At 41.6% G+C, this 24,452-nt stretch overlaps 3 protein-coding genes across 3 annotated transcripts; 1 reads left to right on the top strand and 2 right to left on the bottom strand.

The window, feature by feature from the left end:
- Positions 1–937: 937 nt before the first annotated feature.
- Positions 938–6,865, bottom strand: LOC311106052 (microtubule-associated protein 6 homolog). The gene is made up of 3 exons (XM_084148332.1): positions 5,750–6,865; positions 4,404–4,629; positions 938–2,875 (listed from the first exon to the last, which is right to left on the bottom strand). The coding sequence occupies exons 1-3, from the start codon at positions 6,499–6,501 to the stop codon at positions 2,666–2,668; spliced, it is 1,188 nt and encodes a 395-aa protein (XP_084004458.1). The 5' UTR covers positions 6,502–6,865; the 3' UTR covers positions 938–2,665.
- Positions 6,866–10,690: 3,825 nt separating this feature from the next.
- LOC311106178 (diacylglycerol O-acyltransferase 2-like) lies at positions 10,691–13,817 on the top strand (the record flags this gene model as incomplete). The annotated part of the gene is made up of 8 exons (XM_084148495.1): positions 10,691–10,730; positions 10,932–11,060; positions 11,396–11,503; positions 11,617–11,687; positions 11,816–12,020; positions 12,204–12,378; positions 13,178–13,380; positions 13,663–13,817. The coding sequence occupies 8 exons, from the start codon at positions 10,691–10,693 to the stop codon at positions 13,815–13,817; spliced, it is 1,086 nt and encodes a 361-aa protein (XP_084004621.1).
- Positions 13,818–20,027: 6,210 nt separating this feature from the next.
- On the bottom strand, positions 20,028–23,836 carry LOC311105807 (52 kDa repressor of the inhibitor of the protein kinase-like). Its single transcript, XM_084148007.1, has 5 exons — positions 23,588–23,836; positions 22,951–23,071; positions 22,681–22,788; positions 22,483–22,519; positions 20,028–22,393 (listed from the first exon to the last, which is right to left on the bottom strand). Exons 1-5 carry the CDS (start codon positions 23,674–23,676, stop codon positions 20,490–20,492), a joined length of 2,259 nt encoding a protein of 752 aa, XP_084004133.1. The 5' UTR covers positions 23,677–23,836; the 3' UTR covers positions 20,028–20,489.
- Positions 23,837–24,452: the final 616 nt, after the last annotated feature.

The raw sequence follows: 24,452 nt of genomic DNA, 5'->3' as shown, positions 1-24,452 counted from the left end.
TTTTACTTTTTACCCAATGGGAGATACAAAGTCAGCTAGACTTCTTTAGAGTGGACCTGATGAATGTAGATTAAAATAATTAAACGTCACCTTTATTCTTATAAAAGGTGTATAGCACGGCGAGCTAGGTGCGTGCAGACACTTCTGGCAAAACAGGGGACACAGTTCCACTGCCATCTCTGCTCCTCCATTCAATATTTCATACAGCTCGCTCTCCAAATAGTGGCCCATAACAACTTAATTATTTAGGAGGTTTTACATCAGGATGACTGAATTACAGACAAACAACAGACCCTGCATTTGTTCAGTCCTTCAATGGATTGGCTAGGAAAGCATAAATTACTGTTTCCATTTTATAGCTGCTGTTGTCTGAGGGCACCTTTTGTTTGTGGGAAGCAATGTCATTTGTTGACTCCCTGTTTAAGGGACCGTTTATATCTCAGAACTAATTCCTGATGATGGTTTTCTGTTCCTCATTTAACAATAGTGGGAAGTGTTCCTTGTTTTACAAATTGTAATGCAATTTTCTTTCAAGTTGACTGCATTTTGTTTTTCAAGTTGACATGTAAATGGTATTGTACTTTATGCCTATATGCTTAAATAATTGTAATTTGCCAGAACGTGAATTCCACTGCCATAAGAAATCTCTTTATTTTACCACCCAATGGGAAATAACAAAGCAGCCAAACCATCTTCACTGGACCTTCTGTAATTCCTCTGAATCTTTAATGTCCACTAAAATAAAAAGAGGCAGTTTTGGTGCCCTCATTCATATTCTAATGGGTTTTGCAATCTCTCTCTGTCTATGTAGCGTAATGAAAATCACAAATACCTCTTCTGAAGGAGTCTGAGAGAGTGTCTATGGGCCAGTTCAAGACTTCAATAGAGGTGCATTAACTAATACTGTATCATGATAATCATTCACAACATTCAGATTCTGCTTCAACATTTTTAATTAGTTCATTCAGAGCAAGCTGAGAATACAAGCACACAATCACAACACATCTGCAGTATATGACATCATATTGTCATCATTTCACACGGTTTGAGTACATTCGCATCAAACTGACAGCATATAGATGAGAGAGTCATAGCACCGAGGTGTGGTGTGCTCAGCACATTAGTTACTGTCCTGGGGGGCAGGCGCTAGGAGCCGGCGAGCTGTGGAGGTCTAACACACTGAACCCTGACAGGTACCAGAGAGCAGGCTGGTCTGGGGGTACAATAGACAATAGCAGACACACAGCAGCGTATGGGAGGACTGCCACATACTGTAACATACTGGCGGACTGCAGGTGCACAGACATAAGAGAGACAGGGTGAGATGCTTTCAGAGTAGCACTCACACTCACTATGAATAGATGTGATACCAATGGTTCCAGACAGGCAGCTGCATGTTCCAAAAAGCAGATTTGATCTTCTAATCCTGGCCCACTCCTTATCTTTTTACACCTAACTATTGAGCCCATTGAAGAAAGTGGAGGTGATTGAGTAAATACAATAGGTTCTCCTATTTCCTATATCATACATATGCTCATTTTTAACATTATACATGGTTTTGCACACCAATAGATCACAGCTTTGTAATGGATAAAATAACGACATATCATTAAAGACGGGTGTATTATCAGAAATACATCAGTTTTCATACTGTATCAAATAACTGGAAAGTGGACAAAGTGGTTCTCACATTGAAGAAGGCAGTAGAACCATGTGTGTGAAGGTAGAACTTCAAAGCTGGTGGGTTGACATAACAGTTACAATAGGCACTAGAGTACTAAGTGCTATCTTTTGTACTGTAAGTCAGTGACAATTTTCTTGTTTGTTTGTGTAGACACTTATGGTATGAGATCAGACTATCACTACACATGCAGTAATTTTGGAAATGTGATTTCTCATGAATGAGAAGCTAGATTGTGACCGTGAGAATAGGACACTAGAACGCTACTATACAACCAGAAAGAGGGCCTTGCATGCAAGCTGTAGCAATTACATTACAGTTCAATTGGTTTCTTAGCAACCAAATTGATGAAAACAGATATCCTCCCGAATATGATGAAATATGAAATGAAATCTAGGTCCAAAGAGTAGAGTCACTGTAACCAGGAAACGCTACAGTAATTAAGATTTTATATCTGCAGAGACCACATAGTCACTGCCGTCTAAGAGATCGAAAAGAAGAACTATAGACAATCCATCATCAGTATGATGATAGGTAGTCAGAAAAAAAAGCAAAACCTCTCACTGCCTTCAACAGCCGTTTAAGAGCCATATACTGTTCTTGATGTACAGTTTGTGTATCAATGGCTCTCTGTTTTAGAATGTTTTTCTTTCTACAAAGGATTGACAAATGCAACAAAAGAATGTGCAAAAAATTTGCTGAAGTTTTAACAGAGAGAGGACGTGCACACACGCGCACACACGCACGCACACACACACACACACACACACACACACACACACACAAAGCATTATAGTTAAACGACAGCATGGTGAAGATGTCAAACTGTCAACTTAAAAGCTCCACATCTAGTGAGTATACACAGAGACGAGGAACATGAAGGAAAATACAGAGAGAAAGAGATAAACGAAATGGATGAGAGTTCTCTAATTCATTAGGCAGCGTTTAATTCCCTAAATAAAGTAGTGCAGAGATGTTTTGTTTTTACTTTTTTGCCTCAGCCAGTCTATTGCTTATCTCTTTGCTCTTCTTTGAGATAACGACTCCCTCTGGCTTGGACTCGTCTGGCTTGGTGCTCGTGGAGGTTTTCTTCTTGGTTGACAGTGCACCAGCGATGGTCTTCTCTTTCGCCTTTTTCACCATTTTGCTCGTTGTCGTTGATGTCTTTTTTGGTTTGGTTTTTGTCTTGTCCACCTATAGAGGCAGAGAGGAGGGCATTGTGTACTTCACATCCTCCTACAACTGTAGGTAAACTACACAGTCAAAATGTCATCAGTCCAGGTTACAGTATCATCTTTGGAATGATACTGTATGATACAGTGATACAAAGAGCTCATGAATCTCTAAGGTGAACACTGGCAATTCATTTCCTGGAGATGTTACAGTAAATCTTTATTCTGAGCATGCAATACATACCTTCCTGTTACTAACATCAAATAAAAATAAAATAGCAAATGTCACTATCTTGTTTTTTTGTTTTTTGTTTTTTTAGTTTTTGGGGGGGGGGAATGGATCAGCTTAATATTGCAGATAGATTGTATCTTCTATCAATGTAATTGTCTGCATCACTTCCAATCCCCCATGTTTTTTTTTTTTTTGTCACTATCTTGTTGGTAATATTTGCAATACGTGGTTAGTGCACTTACGATGAAAGAAAACCACTTGTGTCCATTGGAACATAATCTCTGTTTAGAAAAACTAATTTCATTTCCATCCTGAAGGTTGTGTCTAAAATACAAACTTACAGTATAAAGTTGGGGTTAGTATATGAACAACTAACTTAATATGCACAATCTTATTCTCTTTCTATGGGACGAGACTATATTTTTGGTCATATTCAACAAATTAGTTTTTTTTGTAAAGATAATTGGGCTTTTTGCCCATTGTATAAAGTGCTTCTTCTGACACCAATCAAACCAAAGGACTGAGAGTTGATATGACATGCAAAATAATACATTAATTTAATGAATCCAAGCTCTCTTGGTGGTCTTGAGAGAGGCAGTGCAATCTTTAAGGACGTGGCTGACAGCTTTACAGAATGATTGAATTATCTGGCAGTTTGGTGGCTAATGTGACCCTAGTCCTGTTGGTTAAGGTGCATTAATCAAGGTGTGAGTTAATCTGAGTTCAACCTCCATGCCTTCCAGAGAAATTGACAACACACCTGACTACAGCAGATCTAGAATAGAGCTGCTCTCAGTCTCAGAACAGTCCTACAAGAGTGAGAGAGGGAGGGGCCATATAAACATAGCATGCAGACACATGAGACTTTCCTACCGCTCACAAACATGCATGTGGAGATTTAATTAACTTTGATTGATTACATTAGTTTTGTGATGTGCTAATTCTTATCTTAATTTAGTAGTTTAGACAGTTCCTCTGAGATTTTATACTGTACAACATTTCAAAGTGATTAGGACCATGGAACAGGCTACAGTGATGATCTCAATCGTTATAAGTTTAGCATCTAAATCAAAATAGTATATTGCTTGAAGGAGAACATATACATGAAAACAACAATGTCCAAAGTAACTAATGCAGTTTGAAGTTTAATTTGCATTATTTGGAGTCATTGGAGACATAAATACATAAACATGAATTGGCCCGTCACAGCAACAGGTTGGAAAACTCGAAATTGAACATGTATTTTGTGCAATTAGATACACATTTTAACATAAAATGGTAAGTGTTCAGTGTCACATGCATATTGATGTGGGCTCACCTTGGTGGTCTCCTTGCCGCCCGGCTCGTTGTACAGGCTGCGTATCCTCCTGCGCTCCAGCAGCTTGTTGTCAGTGGGCTGCACCTTGGTCTGCTCCCCCTTGTAGGTGGCGCTGTAGCTGGTCTCCAGGCTGGTCTTGTCCTTGTCATCCATAGGGGGTTTGTACTGAGACTGGGGCTTGGTTGACTTCACTGGCTTCACATCTTTGTACGCCTTGAACTCATTCCTGAAAAACAATGAATCAGCAAACTCATTAGATGCCACTGTATTAATTAATCATACAACAAATCACTTAGTTTTATTATGAATCCCAAACAAACATTGTTGTTGCCCAAAATCTGTGGGAGGAAATGGACCGAAATGACATCAGATCTACAGCCAAAGTGTACACAGGGAGGGTAGCATGACTCGTTAGTCACTTTACTCCCCATTACAGTAACTACAACACAGGGCTTCTGTTTCTTTCACACACAGACGACAACTGCAAAGCTCTCTACACATTTTACACAAAAACTCATTGACCTTGCAGTCAAAAACTAGGGAAACAAATGAGGGAGCCCCTCCAGAGAGGCCTTAGAGAGGCCTATGTTGAGAACAATAGACATGATTATATCCACAGCTCCTTTACTGCCTTGGCCCTGACATGATGTGCTACTGTATTGATCTGGTAATAGAGGAGGATGAAACAGGGGACAATCAATGCTGCAGCAGTTATCTATGATAACATTAGTCTGATCATCAAGATCACAGGACACTGAAATGAGAGAACATATGTTATATCAAATATCAAACAAAAACACATTTAAGATTAATCTAGAAAAAAGCTGACATGTACAGTTCATGATGGAGAGGTAGCGTGTGCTTTCTTGAGTAGATTATAAAACCCAGTAGGGATGACGTGCGCTTTATTGTCAATAGACTGAAGGCTACATGCATCTTGGATTTGCTACTGCTAGTACAGTAACTACCAAAAACGCATGCATAAATTATTAATCAATTGTATTTAAATGTTGTGCACAATATGTTCTTCTCTTACCAACATGTGCACAACATTTAAATACAATTGATTAACAATTGATGCATGTAGTTTGGTAGTTACTGTAATTATATATTAAGATTGAGTATTGGCTAAGCAACACAATATATTGTGTTAGGCCTCATTAAATAATTTTGGCCTCCACAATAAAGTTCATTGTGGCCTAAATTCCATGTTTAATTTAGGGTTGATATACTGTATTTAAACTGTGAAAAAATATACATTTCAGAGGCAGAAAATGTGTAAATACAGTAATTCAATAATAAACATTCAATGAAAATACATAGTCCCACAGTAGTCAGATCCTCACCTATAAGAGCTGCCAGTGCCAGTTGAGACGACCTGTTTTATCTGTCTGTTCAGCGCGTCTGCTGCTGCCCTTCCTTTCCCCTCCACAGTGGCACCTGCCGGTGGCTGTCCCTCCATTTTGGCACTCACTTTCTTCTCTACAGTCTTCTCCTTCTTCACTGGTTTCTTTTTCCTCTCTTTGGATTCTTTCTCTTGCACCTTTTCTTCAATTTCACTCTTCTCCACACCGCTCTCGGGCTCTGTGGCTGCATGCTCCAATTTGCTCCCCACGCCTCCTTCTTGGGCACCAGAGGAGGCAGTGGGGCTGGGTTTGGGGATCCAGGGGTGGTCTCCCTTATTAGGGACAGGCCATGGTTTATAATCCTTCTGATACTGGGTTACGTTGTTGAAAGGAGTCGCCGAGGGGTGATATTCATTCTTAGGTTTGCAGCTGGGCTCCGGGCGTATATCTTTCCATTCCCTGAAATCCTGTCGCATCACGGACGCACTACAGCCATGTTTTCCTGATGCGGCACCAGTCGCGGGCGGTGCCTTGGCCGCCGCCGCCGCCTCCGGTTCACTGTGAGAAGGCTGGGTTTCTATGGTGATAGGTCCGGTCCTCTTCTGTCTAGAGGGAGGCTGAGGATGGAGGTGTTGCACCTCGGCCACATCCGAATATTTCGTGAAAACCAAAGGCACGGCGATGTCCGCTTTGTCTAATTCACTCCAGAAGCGGTTAATGCAGCAAGCCCGTGTGATGCACGGCCATGCCATAATCAACGATGGAGATAGAATAACCTATGCACTTAAAATCTGAATCAAAGTGTTAGGCTACTGATAAGAGTCCTGAAAGAACGTCCTACTCACGGACTGGAGAAGGGGAAATGATGCTCCCTGCGCCCACTCAAATTCTGTCCAGTCAGGAAAATGTACGTGTCTACCTATGTCTCTTTTTTTCAGAAATCCTACGATGCTTGCTAGATGGTAAGAAATGTAAGAGCCTTTTAATACAAATTAGCAAAGTCCTTTGTAGGCTACTAGTTCTGCACAGCTAATATAATTTAAGTTGAAATATACTGGATTTGCTGTGTGGAGCACATTGCATTGGCGGTCTGAATCTGCTTTCTGGTTGCGCATCAGAGCGACCCCACCCCGCTACGTTTCGGAAACCTCAGAAGATGCCCGGGGTCTGCACTGTGAACTGTCACCTGGGTCGGCCAAGTCTAGGCCGCAAAGAGGGAGGAGACGCTGCCTGGTTAACCCTCCCTTTCCCGTGGATGATGTAGAGACACGGCGGACCTCGATCTAGTGTACAGTATAGCTTACCTCTGCCCTCACATACTATAGATTCGAATGTATGGTGGGAGATGTACAGGTAGCTGCCAAAATAATGGAAACACTTGAGTATGAGGGATACAAAGTATATTGAAAGCAGGTGCTTTCACACAGGTGTGGTTCCTGCGTTAATTAAGCAATTAACATCCCATCATGCTTAGGGTCATGTATAAAAATGTTTAGCAGACTATTATTATTTTGGCTACCATGGCTATGCCCCCATAGGATGACAATGCCCCCATCCACAGGGCATGAGTGGTCACTGAAGAGTTTGATGAGCATGAACATTATGTTAACCATATACCATGGCCATCTCAGTCACCAGATCTCAACCCAATTGAACACTTACAGTATGTGAGATTCTGGAGTGGCGCCTGAGGCAGCGTTTTCCACCAACAAAACACTAAATTATGGAATTTCTCTTGGAAGAATAGTGTCGCATCCCTCCAATAGAGTTCCAGACACTCTACGCCAAGGTGAATTGAAGCTGTTCTGGCTCGTGGTGCACCAATGCCCAATCAAGATGCTTTATGTTGGTGTTTCCTTTATTTTGGTAGTTACCTGTATATCTAAAGCCTCAAGCTCTGTGAGTAGTTAAATACAGTACATGACCAAAAGTATGTGGACACCTGCACGTCAAATATCTCATTACAAAATCATGGGCATTAATATGGAGTTGGTCACCCCTTTGCTGCTGTAACAGCCTCCACTCTTCTGACAAGGCTTTCCACTAGATGTTGGAACATTGCTGTGGGGACTTGTTTCTATTCAGCCACAAGAGCATTAGTGAGGTTGGGCACTGATGTTGGGTGATTAGGCCTGGCTCGCAGTCGGCATTCCAATTCATCCCAAAGGTGTTCGATGGGGTTGAGGTCAGGGCTCTGTGCAGGCCAGTCAAGTTCTTCCATACTGATCTCGACAAACCATTTCTGTATGGACCTCGCTTTGTGCACGGGGGCATTGTCATGCTGAAACAGGAAAGGGCCTTCCACAAACTGTTGCCACAAAGTTGGAAGCACAGAATCATCTAGAATGTCATTGTATGTTGTAGCGTTAAGATTTCCCTTCACTGGAACTAAGGAGCCTGAACCATGAAAAACAGCCCCAGACCATTATTCCTCCTCCATCAAACTTTACAGATGGCACTATGCATTGGGGGAGGTAGCGTTCTCCTGGCATCCGCCAAACCCAGATTCGTCCGTCGGACTGCCAGATTTCATGAAGCTCCTGGCGAACAGTTCTTGTGCTGACGTTGCTTCCAGAGGCAGTTTGGAACTCGGTAGTGAGTGTTACAACTGAGGACAGACTATTGTTAAGCGCTACACAGTTCAGCACTCAGCGGTCCCCTTCTGTGAACTTGTGTGGCCTACCACTTTGCTGCTGAGTCGTTGTTGCTCCTAGATGTTTCCACTTCACAATAACAGCACTTACAATTGACCGGGGCAGCTCTTGCAGGGCAGAAATTTGACGAACTGACTGGTTGGAAAGGTGGCATCCTATGACGAGGCCACGTTGAAAGTCACTGAGCTCTTCAGTAAGGCCATTCTACTGTCAATGTTTGTCTATGGAGATTGCATGGCTGTATGCTCGATGTTATACACCTGTCAACACTGGGTGTTGCTGAAATAGCCGAATCCACTAATTTGAAGGGGTGTCTACAATCTACATACTTTTGTATATATAGCGTAGCATCAATACTGAATAACTATGAGTAGCCCTATGGTGCTTGAGGGTAGTGGGGTGTGACTCAGTGTGAGTAGGCCTACTTTATTGAGTATGTGAAGGTCACACATATCAGTCACAGAGACACTGTTGGGAACAAACATGGAAACACAGAGGGATAGAAAAAGCTACAAACAGTTTGAACAACCAGTGCATTATTCAAAACATCTACATGTGGCTGAGAGATACAAAGCAACACCAATTATAATGGAGGACATATTAGATAGGCTTTGTGAAAGGGTAAATCGCACAATTGTTTGGGTTTCATATCATGTGGGAACGTTGTTTAATAAGCCAATATGAGGCTTATAATGCCTTTAGGCATTTTGTTTCTATCAATGAGACTAAAAGTGGCATTGATGGATAGCCTACCTGTCTTTGCTCATAGTGATCTGTTTAAATCTGTACATTAAGTAAGGAAAAGTTGACAATATAATTCAGGTGGCAATATTTATTCTATTATACGTGATTCACAGAAGACTCCTTATAAATATGTACAGTATGCAAGATACATTTTCACGTTTATTTTCACCATGATTCATTCATTGGTTTCAATGTTGGGTCAAGGTTTCCTTTATCAAGCAAAAATGTTAAGATTACAGGATCATTGCGAAACAAAGACATGCTTTGTGAAGCTACAATAGCTGTTATGAACCAAGGACAGTCTATGAGACACATTGTCTCAAAGCGCTGGAATGGAATCTCTCACCCTATGACTACCATTGGATTTTCCCAGCTTGTGTATCTGTTCATTTAGATTTTGACGCCATGGTCCATGGGCTGATTGCTTAGGCAAACACATTTGTCCAATCAAATAAAACATCTATGTACTTTTCTGTTTGATTTTGCTATCAGACACATTTCCTTTATTAGTTGACAATCATCATTGACATGCAATTCATCCCTTGCTTCAACCTGGTCTCAGAGCATTTAATATTATTCTGTCCTTAAATCCACAACACTCCATTTAGTATGATATTACGTTTCATATGGTATGTATTCATTTTTGGATGTCCATCACCCCTTTCGTATTACATGTTACAAATTACAATTCGTATTATATGTAACGAATTTGCAAAATGTACAACATGTTACGAATTTGCAAAACGCATGATATGTTACGAATTCTAGCTAGGTGGCTAGGTGGATAATGTTAGCTAGGCTAAGGGTTAGGGTTAGGGATTAGGGTTAAGATTACATTTAGGATTTAGGTTAAAGGGTTAAGGTTAGGGTTAGGGGAAGGGTTAGCTAAAAGGGTTAAGGTTAGGGTTAGGAGAAGGATTAGCTAAAAGGGTTAAGGTTAGGGTTAGGGTTAGCTAACATGCTAAGTAGTTGCAAAGTAGCTCAAAAGTAGTAAGTAGTTGAAAAGTTGCTAATTAGCTAAAATGCTAAAGTTGTCCATGATGAAGTTCAAACACGCAACCTTTGGGTTGCTAGACGTTCGCGTTATATGACCACTCATCCACCCTGACTTTTTGCCTAAAGTAATCATCTGTCTTATGTAACCATACCAAACTTAACATATCATACTAATTTGAGTGTCCCGGATTTATATTTAATATGTTACGCCTAGTCTATGAGACAAGGCTGCTTGCTTATGTAGCTTATAAATGGCATGTAATATGACTAAAGAGAGGCAACATAGCCCATTTGGGGCTTTTGACATAATGGAACAGATAATATACAAGGACAATGTTCAGATGTCCCCTGCACTAATAAAGAGAGTACACAATACTCTCTGTGACAATCCCAGCACCCTTCACACTATAGCCCCTCCCTTGAGGGGTATAAACTTGTTCAACCGAGTATGAGAGATCACTGATGTCATGGGTTGTAATAGAGATCACTAGTTTTATTGCCCATTGACAGCTAACATTTTTGGCATTCTATGTTCTATATTGTAGTTATGAAGACAATACTTGCGGCATACACCGGTGTCCTGCGAGGTAAGAAAATTTTTACGGGGTGCAGTAAATCCATTCCAGTATCTTCACCCTTAATTTCATTTGGTTTATTTATTGAATATTGTTGAATATTGGTTACATATTTTGTATAGTTTTCAAGGTCCCGTGAATAGAATCTGATTGCATTTGAAGTAGCAAAGGGTTGACATTTAACTTAATCAATCCTAATGTGATGTGTTCCAGGCACTGGCTCCGTCATCCTGTCAGCCCTGCAGTCCCTGCTCTCAGTGTGCTGGGCCTGGTGTCCCAGGCTGGAGAAGCAGGTCCAGGTCTTCTCTGTCATGCAGTTCATCGTCTCCTTCCTTATCATGGGTGAGATTCTCTGCTGAGCTCTATACACTTCACTGTCAAATGGCTGAAGCACTGGATTCTTGGTTTTTATTTATGTACAGCATATAAATGGCCAGCCTTTTATTGGGTTTCTTGGAAAACTGCTGCGTACCAGAGGGCATAAACACAGCACCACAGTGTTAATGGGATGCATAACCTCCAACTGGCTATGACACAGCACAAATACTAAATTATGATTCTCAAACTTTTTTGTATAGATTCTTGTATTTTTACAGATTTTAAAAGACAATAGAATGTTTTGTCAATGCAAAATGTATCTGTGTTTCATCCCCTGGCCTATCTCTGTGTTGGACCAGGCCCTATATGCTCTGTGGTGATGCTGTACCTCCTCTGGACTGACTACTGGTGGGTCACAGCCTCATACACCACCTGGCTCTTCTATGATTGGAACACACACAAACAAGGCAAGCTAAACGCTACATTACAGCCCTTCAGAGAATACAGCTGGAGTAGGGCACTGGTTGTTCTTCAGACTTACTTTAGCTTTTTGTTGATGATATGGTGTGTTGTCTCCTAGCTGGCCGAAGGTTCTCGTGGGTAAGGAACTGGACAGTGTGGATCTACTACCGAGACTACTTCCCTATCCGAGTGAGTGATAGTAACTGCACACTTATTTGTCACATTCCAAGGGTAAATTAACTGTTGTTAAAGCCAATATTTGCTATTTAGTATAATTTCAATGTTGAGTCTCATCTTTAACAATCTTGTGATTTCAGCTTATAAAGACTCACAACTTGTTGCCCAATCGAAACTATATCCTTGGCTACCACCCACATGGAATATTTTGTTTTGGAGCACTTTGTAACTTTGCAACAGAGGCCAATGGTTTTTCAGCCAAGTTCCCTGGAATAACACCATTTGTGGCTACCCTGGCTGGGAACTTCCGCATGCCATTAGCCAGAGAGTACCTGATGTCTGCAGGTGAGGACACTGGTCTCTGGTTAGTCTCAACCCACACTAAAACAATGAGTGATTGTTCGTAATGTGAACATACATTGTAGATTAATTTCCCTCCAAGGACAGTAAAGGTTTCATTTATATATATGATTGAGTAGTTCCGTAAATGTTGCTCCTAAAAAATAGTGATTAATTATTATTCTTCAGGGGTTTGTCCTGTGAATCGCACCACTCTGGAGTTCATTCTGTCATGTAATGGGACAGGGAATGCAGTCGTTATTACTGTTGGAGGGGCAGCTGAGTCTCTGGACTGTACTCCAGGAGTTCATTGTATCACCCTAAAGAACCGCAAGGGCTTTGTGAAACTGGCTTTGCAACAAGGGTGAGTCCCCATGATATACACAAACGATCCACACCAGAAAGCTACATTGATTCAAGGAGATACACTTCAAACAGACTGTCAAACTAATCATCTGGAGGTGAGACTGACTACACTCTAAAAAGAAAAGGTTCCTGGAGTATCCTTTAGGGGTTCTTCAAATTGAAACGGTGGAGGAACCCCTATAAGTTCTTCAAAGAATCGCTTTTAATGGACCCTCAAATAACCTTTTGAATAACCTTTTGGGGTTAATTTTTGAAATACCCCCCCTCCCCTATTATTATTATTAATAATGCGCATAACAATAACACACTCTTTTAATTGTCAGTGTTTATTATGATTTTAGTGACAAAGCAGAATAAAAAAAAGTCCAATGGGTATGTCCTCTGGCGTGTTCATGTTAATGTGTTGATGTTCTCCGTATCCATAGCCAGAATGATTTTGCAGTGCATGGCGATCAAACAGGTTTCCTGTTATATTCATCAGAGGTGTAGGGAGGGTGAAGTATGTGAATCCCCAAAATAGTAATTATACAGATGTTTAACAAAACATGCATATGACAGTATTCATACCTTGGTTTTTGTGGTAAACATTGTTTTGATAATGGTTTCATACACATGCCTTTTCCATAATGTAGAGGCCGATGAAACTTTAATTGAAGAGGTAAGGGAGGAGGCGATTTTCCGTGCCAAGAACCCTAAGGTTCTTCAAAGAACTTTGAGGATCTTAGAAGAACCCTTGTTGAACCCCTAATTTTTAGAGTGTATGTTGTGTTGTGTCTTATTGTGTTATTGTCTACCAGGGCTGACCTGGTGCCTGTGTACTCGTTTGGGGAGAATGATGTGTATAAGCAGCTGATACTGGATGAGGGATCATGGTGGAGGCTGATCCAGAGGAGGCTACAGAAGATCCTGGGCTTTGCCCCCTGTGTGTTTCAGGGCCGGGGCCTCTTCTCCCCTGACACCTGGGGCCTGGTCCCCTTCTCCAAACCCATCAACTCAGTTGGTAAGCTTACCATATTCCCTTGAAATACCAGGGGTCTTCTGTAAAGTTATTTATAGGTTTTTACTATGTAATTACCATTTGACCATGTCATTTCTTGGTAATTTCTGTTCCCCTAAAACAAAGTGCAACCAAATGTTTTTTGTGTGGTTTTTTTCACCCCATTAAGTTATGTATGTGGAGAATGGCCTTGGATCTAATCTAGAATTAGAGTAGATTTGTATCTATTCAAGGGTGAATAACACTGAGACTGTCATCCGGTTAGAAAATGATTTTGCCTTTCAGTTGGAAAACCCATGGAGATGCCCAAGATCAGTTCACCCAGCCAAGAAGAAGTGGATCATTACCACACCATGTACATGAGCTCCCTTACACAGCTCTTTGACAAGCACAAGACCCACTTTGGGTTGAGGGAGGAGGATGTACTGGTGATTCACTGAGGAGTGGTCATACCCTGGCCGGGTCAGACACAAGCACTACTCTTTGGCTGCTCCAGATAAGCCTTGTACATTATGACTGAAGCTGTGACTAAAGGAACAATATCACAGATCAAAGGCTACCTGTCAAGACAGACAGAAACACAATAGATGCTGCCGATTCTTTTCTAGGATAATCACTAGGTGAAGTGTCCTGGGGTAAGATAGTTGTTTGCTGTCTGGAACCGGCTGTAACACATTTTCTGCATTATTGCGCTCATCACATTCACTTCAATATAACCCCCAGGGGGCAGCATATTTCTCTCAATTTATGGTTCAGCTGAAGCAAATAAAACAGAGAATGTGTATTTTAATCAGAACTGGGTTGTTTTCTGGCACTTTCCAAAGATATTTGCAGAGAGAACATTGTGATGTCAAATCATTGCTGTATTAACAAGTCACTTGCATGGCCACACGGGGGTGCCTTGACTCTTCACTACAGTGAACAAACAAACGTATGCCAGCTATTCAAACCTTTTGTAAAGTATTGTATATCAAGCAGGCATGCATTATCATGTATTATTAGTTGCTTGTATGTTTTAATATAACTATTCAGTGGTTCAGTGTGTATATTTAAAGAAACGATTGTTCAAAGAGAGACTACTTATCTAAATTCAATTTTTCCACATAAGAACAAGTGAGGTCAATAGACACTCAAGATGTAGCTGCCACATGATCATAATCTGAGACTATCTGTTCACATAACAATGATAAGAATGTAGGTCTTAATAAAACATATACACACTATAACATTCCCTCTTTATTTAGGAAGGGCATAGAACACGTTATTGATCATAGTTTGAATCACTAATCCCTCACTGAAAGCCCTGAATCTGCCTGTCAGTCAGTGCAGTGGTCCCCAGCCCTTCATCCATCCACATGTGCATCTGTTGAAGGTTTAATGTGTTTGTTACCATATCTTAACAAGATACAGTATGTCACCATATTGACTTTCAGTTGCTTCTCAAACATTACATATGCCTATAAAATATTTGATATCTTTATTTGTTCATTGTAAAGAACTGATGCCTTTGAGCCATTCACCCTGTAATTGTTGTTGTTTTAATTTTCTGGATTGTACGGCTAAACGATCAAAATGTGGATGAACAAAATACTTTATAGTAATATCACAAAGTTGGGTTGACACCTAATCTTGAAAGTGAATCAATAAATGAAAGACAACCAGCTGTAGAATACATTATTAACATGCCATGTATATTGGCATGATTATTTTAAATGCAACACATACATTTCCAATTTTTACCATGACATATGCCCTTATGTCTCTTGCCTTTACATCTCACCAAAATGAAGGTGTTTTATTTGGTTGTTGCAGGAGATTTATTTGCACTCACAGTTAGTTTTTTTTCTATTATGACATGGGTCCAATCGAAAAGTTTAACATAAATATAGCGTTGTCTGAGTAACAGTGGTAGCTGTCAAGCAGGCAGGCATTGTTTGGAACTGTGTTTCTTAGGCAATAATGAGAAACAAAGTTACTTGTTCACTGCACCAAATCACTCTTTCAATTTGAATACATATTCACGCCAAGTATCCCATGAAAACCATGTTTTTGATATCATTCCATTCACTCCATTCTAGCCATTATTATGAGCCGTTTTCCCCTCAGCAGCCTCCACTGGTATGTACTGAATAAGGATAATGAATCTGTAATAATAATAATAATAATATGCCATTTAGCAGACGCTTTTATCCAAAGCGACTTACAGTCATGCGTGCATACATTTTTGTGTATGGGGTGGTCCCGGGGATCGAACCCACTACCTTGGCGTTACAAGCGCTGTGCTCTACCAGCTGAGCTACAGAGGACCACAGTAAGACTGACATGCTCACAACCTGCCATTGGATACAAATTATTTGCATGTGAAGTTATAGTCAAATACTGCATAGAATATTATACTTACCATCTACTGTTCTTTATATTCAGCACTTCAAAAAGAACAGTTTTGAAATGTGTATATTGCATTTTTTTGCTATTGGATTAAATGGTGAGCCTATCATTCATTGTCTGATGTATTGGTGACTAAATAAAACACAAAAAAAGTTATACTTTTGAATCATCTGTCCATAGAACATTCTTCCAAGAGTCTTAATGGTCCCATTATGCCTGCCGAAAACCAAATGGTGCATTCCACAGTAAGAACCTGTGATGGTTTGGGGATGCTTTGCTGCCTCAGGACCTGGACCACTTGCCTTAATAGAAAGAAATATGAATTCTGCTCTGTATCAGAGAATTTTACAGGAGAATGTCAGGCCATCTGTCTGTGAGCTGAAGCTGAAGCGCAGCTGGGTCATGCAGCAAGACAATGATCTAAAACACACAATCAAGTCTCCATGAAAATGTCTAAAAAGCAACACATATGAAGATTAGGAATGGCCTAGTCAAAGTCCAGACCTAATCCCAATTGAGATGTTGTGGCAGGAATTGAAATGAGCAGTTCATGCTTGAAAACCCACAAATGTCGCCGAGTTAAAGCAGATCTCCATGCAAGAGTGGCCAAAATTCCTCCACAGCGATGTGAGAGACTGATCAACAACCACAGGATGCATTTGGTTGAAGTCTTTGCCAGTGGAAATTTTAGCATGCAAATCTTGGTGGGGCAAACTCAACATTTTATTTTTAGATGCATGCCAGCAAAGCCTCTACACAACACAACACTAAACAATACATTAATTGCACTATAATGGTGACAAACGGTGCCCACAAACTGTTAGGGCCTACATAAAGATGTCCCAACAGCAGAGCTTTCATTTCAGCAACATGGAGTGGATCCTTACCGCCGCTACACCTGGCTATCATTGGAGCCTTGTCTGGCAGCGAAACAGTTCATTCAGCCTCTTTTAGTCCCTTTAAAAAAAAAAAACATAGCTGATACGGCTGACTTGCTTAAACAAATGTGGTTTCTACTGACAATTGAGATGTACAAACTATGGCATAAGGGAACGATGAGCAGATAAGAGGCAATCCGTAATTTCGATTAAGACAATGAGCGAGCTAATTTAGACGTAGTCAATATAACTAAATGTTTAGCGACAGAATTCAGAACATGGGCCGTTCTTACAGTATTCTCCCTTTACACCAAGTCAGAAGCGTAGGATAAATAAAGGGGGCATATAAGCAGGCAATGAAAGCTCTTACAATATTCGATGATGACATTTCTCTAAAACAGGCTATAGGCTACATGTGCACCACCAAGTCAGAACAGTAGGCTAAGTTCTGAGGGGGAAAGGGACCAAATTATTAGGGTGAGGCACATGGGCTACTAACAGCATAGTACACAACATACACTTGGTATTACTTTCTTAGCTACAGTAAACATATATCCCTGGCATATTACATAATTTATGCAGCAGCATACAATACATTTTTGGACTCACTTTGTTGTGCTGTGCTCACTTGAACAGGAAGGTGGCACGGCGGTCCTTCTTGTGGGAAAATGTTGTCATGAAACTTTGTCATCAAAGTCTGGCATTCTCTGGATTTATGGTGCTTTCAAGACAACTGGGAACTCTGAAAAAAAACAGGTCGAATCATGACGTCAGTGATCTTCAGGTCGGAGCTCTAGAAAGAGGCCCGGGTTCCCGACTTGGAATTCCGAGTTGGATGACCTTTCAAAACGTATTTTCCCAGTAGGAGCTCGTTTTTTTCAGAGTTCCCAGTTGTCTTGAACTCTCTGATGTCTGAGATGTCCCAGTTCCGAGTTTCTAGTTGTTTTGAACGTGGCAGAAGTCATGCTGGCTTGACAGCATGGCCAAGGTATTCAACCTTTTCTGGCCTATGGTGTTGTGTGTGAATGTTTATCCTTTTAAGCTTGGGAAAGAGACCCTTAAACCCAGACTTGGACCACACACCCTCTCCACCGAATAGCAGGCAGGGGAAGCAAAATAGGGATTCCTTTGCAACGCTCGCAGTTAGACACAGATTCCTTCCAAACCACCCATTGTTGAATTTGCGATATCCAACTTGTGTGATGTTTAGGTCCAATGGCCGATGGCCGATGAGCACCAATACGTTTTATCTATAATTTCTCTTCATATGATAAGGATTGAAAAGGATTTGCCAGTAGATTGTTGACGTGATTCATGATGATGACTGCTTGTCTAGCTTGCTAGCTAAGATTTGAAAGTATGATGTTGACATGATCAATTCAATCAAAGCTAAAGTAGATTTAATGTGATTTGACGTCATTTTATCTGTGGCCAATGACCTTGAACCTTCTATGGCAGCACCCAAGGGGGCTTGAACTTTCAAGGTCTCCCTGTAGATTTTGTGACGTAGTCCCCATGAGTGATAGAACACTGAGCCAATCACGGCGCAACTAGAGAAGATTACCAACCCCTACGCTCTGTATTTTCCGCTGGCTGCCCCTCCACCACAGAAAGCACTGAGCTAGGCTGAATCACCTGCATTTTGGAGCTGCCTTACTCAAGAAAAGCAAAAAAGAGACCATGTTTGTATGCGGCTTTATTAACAAAAAATATATTTTCTTTACCTTGTTTGTTTGCAAACTGATATGTGACACGTATTAATGCCAAAATAACAGGAAAAACTGGCAAAAAAATAAATGAAGTGCCCGCATTGTTCTTGGCTCTGTGGGATGTCAGACATACCAAACAGAAACAGCTGTCAACTGGAGCCATATGCACAACTCTCGCCCAATTAAGTGATGACATACTAAAACATCATATTAAGGTTGTTGTTCCCAAGACATATTACAAAGTCTAGTTATTATCAGAATTGTTTCCAACAGGTAATTTTGCGCCGCAATAATGTCTATCAATTTACCATCTCACCAGCTTGTAGTCCTAAAAACTGGAAATGAGTTACCTCTGGTTCGTTCAGCCATTCCTATGGGGAAAATGAATGGGGGAAAATAGGGTTTTCGGAAAAATGCAGAAAATAAGGTCTGAGTTTAACACAGGCTTAGGAGATCTTATATGTTTTGTTCTATGAGATAATATCAATCAGTTAACATGACCATTATGAATTTACCACAGACCTTATTTTCGGTGTTTCTTTTTTTTACAGCTCCATTCATTTCCCCATAGGCTTTGTCAAACATTTTTATAACTAAACCAAGATAGACAACAGCCTGTCGTTTCCAATGGGAACAAATTAGACATAGTGGGCAGAACAAGCAAGGAGAGGGGCAGAGCTAGCGAGATCCTCTTGGCGCGTTCTAGCACAATCTGCATATTTCTGTTAGGGAACGCCTACTCTATGAAATGCGCGGGTGCAATAACTCAATTCGCATTTGCACTCCTTCTAAACAACGCAATTTTTAAAAACTTTTGGAAAGGGTAAAGTCTACAAACCTAAGTCCACTCTGTTCATAACATATTCTAGTTATGGGAATAGAAAATTGTATTGAGATCAAACGCTTCATCGGTGAGAAAATGTGCAGAACGTCGGACTGCGCGCCAGTGGGTTTCCTCTCACTACCATATTTGGTAGTGAGTGGAAACGCCAAGCGGATGCGTCACATTTATACATCCAGTGAAATATCTGTCACATTGTTCTATCTGTGGCTTTGTCTAACGTACGATGGCGTAATTAGTGCCTACAAAAAGACGCCATTACTAGGCCTATGGCTCTCTTTCGGGATGACGATATGTACTTTGCCACTTTTGAGATTGGACTGCCATCTTGTGGATTTTCCCAAATAATTTCAAGACAACACTGGGAAATCATAGTAATAATGTAGACTACAGTAAAATTGCAACATTGTCCTCCATTTGCCTCCCGAGTGGCGCAGTGGTCTAAGGCACTGCATCGCAGTGCTAGCTGTGCCACTAGAGATCCTGGTTCGTATCCAGGCTCTGTCGTAGTCGGCCGCGACCGGGAGACCCATGGGGCGGCGCACAATTGGCCCAGGGTGGGGGAGGGAATGGCCGGCAGAGATGTAACTCAGTTGGTAGAGCATGGCGTTTGCAACGCCAGGGTTGTGGGTTCGTTTCCCACGGGGGGCCAGTATGAAAAAATAAAAATAAATGTATGCACTCACTAACTGTAAGTCGCTCTGGATAAGAGCGTCTGCTAAATGACTAAAATGTAATGTAAATGATTATAGTATCTTGGTATCATCTTCCCTCCTCTGCTCGAGGTTATAGGCAGGTCACAGTAACTGGTGTGCTTGTAGCATAAAGAAGGGAAATGGTATAACCTTTTATTTAAAGTATTCATAAAACAGACTGGCAAATAATGGTGACAAATACATATTTACCCTCCAAAGTTATAGTGATAGCCTATAGTTAATTGGCAACATAAATGTATATGATGCAGTAGAATTCATGCAATGCAGTAGCATTCAATACACCAAGTGGCATTTGATTAGAAACAAATATAATGCAAACAAAAATTATTTTTTAATGGCAATATTCTTAAGGTACAGAGCAATATTAATGATCAAAATGTTACACAATTATGCCCCCCCCCCACCACCAAAAAAAAACTTGTCTAGAGGTCATATTTTACTCAGACTTTACAGTTACTATTCATATGAACCTATCAAAGACTAAAGCTATAATACAACAGGGAGACATCATTTGAATGTCATTTTAATTGGATTTTGTCCCCTTATACTGAAAAAACTCCATAAGTTCAGTCTTAATATCCTATATCACCACAGTGCTGATCTCAGACTCGGCCTCGGGTTCAGGCTCATCCTCAGGGTACAGTCTGCAGTATTTGTCAACCATGACATCCAGGTCATGCTTAACGTGAGAGTTTATGTGGAGCACGGCCAGACTCTTGCACCTGTGTTTGATAGGTGTGTCACTGAGATAAGTCTGCAGGCGTTTCCTGGATGTCTCAGAGCTGCTGCTGTCCTCCAGCATCAGGACAGGCAGGGTGGTCAGGACCTTCAGGAAGCAGTTGACGTTGGGGAAGAACTTGACGTCCGACAGCTGAAGTGTCTCGTGGATGGTGGAGGGCAGGCGGACCTCCTTGCTCCGGTGCTTCCATTTGATCTTCCAGCAATGCAGCTCAGCGGGCAGCGTGTCTGGGTTGGGGAGGTCCTTGCGGTACACATCTGCATGGTTCTCCTCTGAGGTGTTGAACTTCATCTGGCCCATGATGGCAGGGACCAGAGACAGGCACTTGAGGGCTTTGAGGTTGCTCTGGGAGAAGATGTCGTCCACTTCATCGATGATGCCGCGGATCACCGGGACCGTCACGTACTCCTTGAAGTAAGTCTCTGGCGGGATCTCGCCTGTGTCGGCCGAACGGTGCTTCCGGAGGAACAGACGAGGCACCTTCACCGGGATCTCCATGGTACCCGCCAGATTCACAGCCTCCTCAAACCAAAACTCATGGTATACCTCGATGTTGTCAAATACTTCATTCAGAGAGTGCAGGACAGCTGTTAGACTGTTGGCAGCGAAGAACACATCAAGGGCCTCCCCTTGCAGGTTTTTGCCGAAGGCACGTGTGAAAGAAAGAGCGTTTTTCAGGATGACCAAAGTGACAATGAACTCAAAGTCAGCCAGGGTCTCTGCGATCGAGTAGGCGTCCCCAGTCACAGCGTCAGGGAACTTGACGTTCTCATTGTCCCGAATGCCATCCATGCACAGCAGGAGGGACTCAAGCAGGTCCACAGTCAGTTCAAACACGTTGTGCTGCACTGTCCAGTTAGAGCTGCAGGCCTCCTTCAGCTCGGTTGCTTTCTCATCATTTCCCTGGTGGTAAACAGAGATGGCCTTCTCCAGCTCAGCCTGCAAGGATGGAGACTGCTTAAAGAAGACATCAATCTTTCTCAGGGTTGCCATGACAACCTGAACGCTGGGGAAGGGAAGGCTGTTGGCAAGGTGGATATTCAGTGCGCAGGTGGAACAAGGTGTGTGCATTGCCATGGGGTACTTTCCCATCAGTCCGACTGCCACAGCTTTCATCTTAGTGGCAAAGGTGCCGGTGGCTACATGGGCCTGGCCGCGGCAGTCCTCCATCCTCAGCCCCCACCCGTCTGTCACTTGGGTCTCCAGCCTCTCTACCAGTGAGGCCTCATCCCCTTCGAATGGCAGAAAGTCCAAGAACTCCTCCCTAAGAGTGTTGGACTGATCAACAAACCGCAGGAAGAGAGGCAGGTGTCTCTCCCTAGCGAATTCCACCAGGTCCCCTGTGACTAGTGAGAAGAAGCGACTCTCTCTCACCTCCATGAGGATCTCCTCTCTGACAGTGCTCTCGCAGACGTCTAGGAGCTGGCTCTGCTGGGCCGTGGAGAGGTACTCCACATTCACTGCTGTGGCCTCAAACCGTCTCCTCAGAGCCTCGTCTCCAGCATTAATGCGGTACTCCAGTAAGGCCTGGAAATTACTGGGGTCTTTTTCCACTCCTTCTGGGACATTGGTCTCCAATGGGATGTTCTGCTTTCCTAGCATGACAACAATCTCAAACAGAGAACACAGGTAATCTCGGAACTCCTTCTCCTCTGGGGACAGCTTGATTTCCTCCTCAGCGGCATCTTGACCCTCGGTTGCCTCAACGTCTTTCTTTGAGTGGAGCTGTTCAATGGAGGATGCCACTGCAAGGAAACAAAAAAATTAACTTCGATATAAGCTCATGTTCAACAGGTGTATGGATACAACAATACTTTTAAACAATGCAACTTACATCTTCTCTCTTTAATTCTCCTTATGTCTTCTTCAGTCTGTTAAAAAACATATTTGAAACAAAAGATAATGTAACTATGTTTACTATTACATTGAAAACAGACCTACAAAAATGAAGCCAGTAGTAGTTCACAGAAATGTTCCTTTTTGAAGCAACACTAGGACATAAAGTTCTTGCAAAAAATAAGAGATATAATACCAATTCTTTGATCCGCTTGCGATGTCTGCTATGAGGATTTTTGAGGTGGCTTGTTAAATCAAATATGGTTGGAATAGCAGTATCCTTCAGTACTGTTCTGTAAGGGCTCTGAAAAAAAATAATGAAGACAAAATAAGTTATTTAAATACATGAATATCAAAACACACACCTCAAGACCTCTCAAATGTAAGATTGTCTCTAAAAAGAAAGATTGTTCAGTGAGGTAAACATGTTTCAAACAAAGATGTTTGTGGTTTGACATGCACTTACTGTTTTACAAACCATAGCCGGGTCAAAGTGTTTGGCACACAATCTGTAGTGTTTATTGAGTTGGTCTGATGTTTTCGCCTCCAGATCCGCCCGACGACAGTTCTCAACCCAGAGCTTACATCTGAACAAACCATAATAGGAGGGGTTAGGTGGCATTTCTTTTATAGGCCTAGTTACCTGTCAACTATTAGTTTTAAATAATCAAGGTCCAGACTGAAGACGATGATTGATTATTTAGGTGTGTTAGTGCTGGGGTGGAACAAAAACCAGCACACCCATTAGCTCTCCAGGACCAGAATTGGAGACCCATGAATTCAATGGTACCTAATGTATATATGTCCCAATAGTTTCACTAGAGGTACGATGGATATACACCACAAATGCCATGGGGGCTAACTTATCTGTACAACTCAGTTACAGGCGGATGTCAGCACTGTAAGCCACACACACCACCTGGCTCGCTTCAAGTGAACTGGCTAGCAAGTAGGCTAGCCAGCCATTTTCCACATACGAAAGTTAGCTATGATGACTAGCGTGCTACTGAACACAACATAGCTATATTTGGCAAGTTATAGTATAACTGGTTACTCCCCGAGAAAAGTAGGGTTCATATTGTGATGGTCATACTTTGTCATACCTTTCTGGATCTCTTGGAAACCTGAAAAAAGCCAAATCGGATTGAGTGCTCTTCCTGGTGCAATTTGGAGCCGCGCAAAAATTGGGCATTGTGCATAAACGTTTATTCAATTTCAAATTAATTTAGTATTCAGACATATGTTTTCCGTTTAAATAATGTAAATTACACAAGCTAGCTACCTGTTATTTTGAAATTAACCTAAAAGGCGCGCAACAGTGCTAAGCGTGGCCTGGAGGATTCATCAGAGGAGTTGAGAAAGAGGAAACCGAACTACTTCCGTGCCACAAAACGATGTACGTCACAATGATGTCTCGTCACGTGCTCATTTGCGTTCTCTCTCTATGCACAGATCCAGGATCAGCTCTAACTAACAACCATTTTCCATTTACATTGTAAGGGTTAAAAGAAAAACGTACCTCGGATCAGTGTAAAACCCGTGAACAGAGGCTTCCGTTCGTCTTCAACGTTACACTAACGATTGCTTTACTCTCGTGTCAGAGGTACCCCAAATTTGCAAAAAATATAGCTCGTTTGTCATTGCAATTGGACATATAGGAAATATAGTAAATTTTAAATGGCTAAAGTTCGGGTTCATGAAAAAAAGGTAATACTGATGCGCGTCTATAAATGAGCGCGAGTAATTATGAAACACAGGCGTCTATGTTTGATCTGGCTCGTTGGTCTAGGGGTATGATTCTCGCTTAGGGTGCGAGAGGTCCCGGGTTCAAATCCCGGACGAGCCCTCATTTTACGTCTAGAATTAAATAAGCGTGAATGTTGTGCATGGAATCATGGTGATTTGTCTATAAATGTGAATGAGTTAAAACGAGGAAAAATAGAACTCACTGCTTCAAGTTATTGTTCA

Source organism: Coregonus lavaretus, assembly GCF_964263955.1.
Source record: "Coregonus lavaretus genome assembly, chromosome: 30".
Classification (NCBI taxonomy): domain Eukaryota; kingdom Metazoa; phylum Chordata; class Actinopteri; order Salmoniformes; family Salmonidae; genus Coregonus; species Coregonus lavaretus.
The sequence above is the reverse complement of the archived record's forward strand: the minus strand, read 5'-3'. Positions and strand labels throughout refer to the sequence as shown.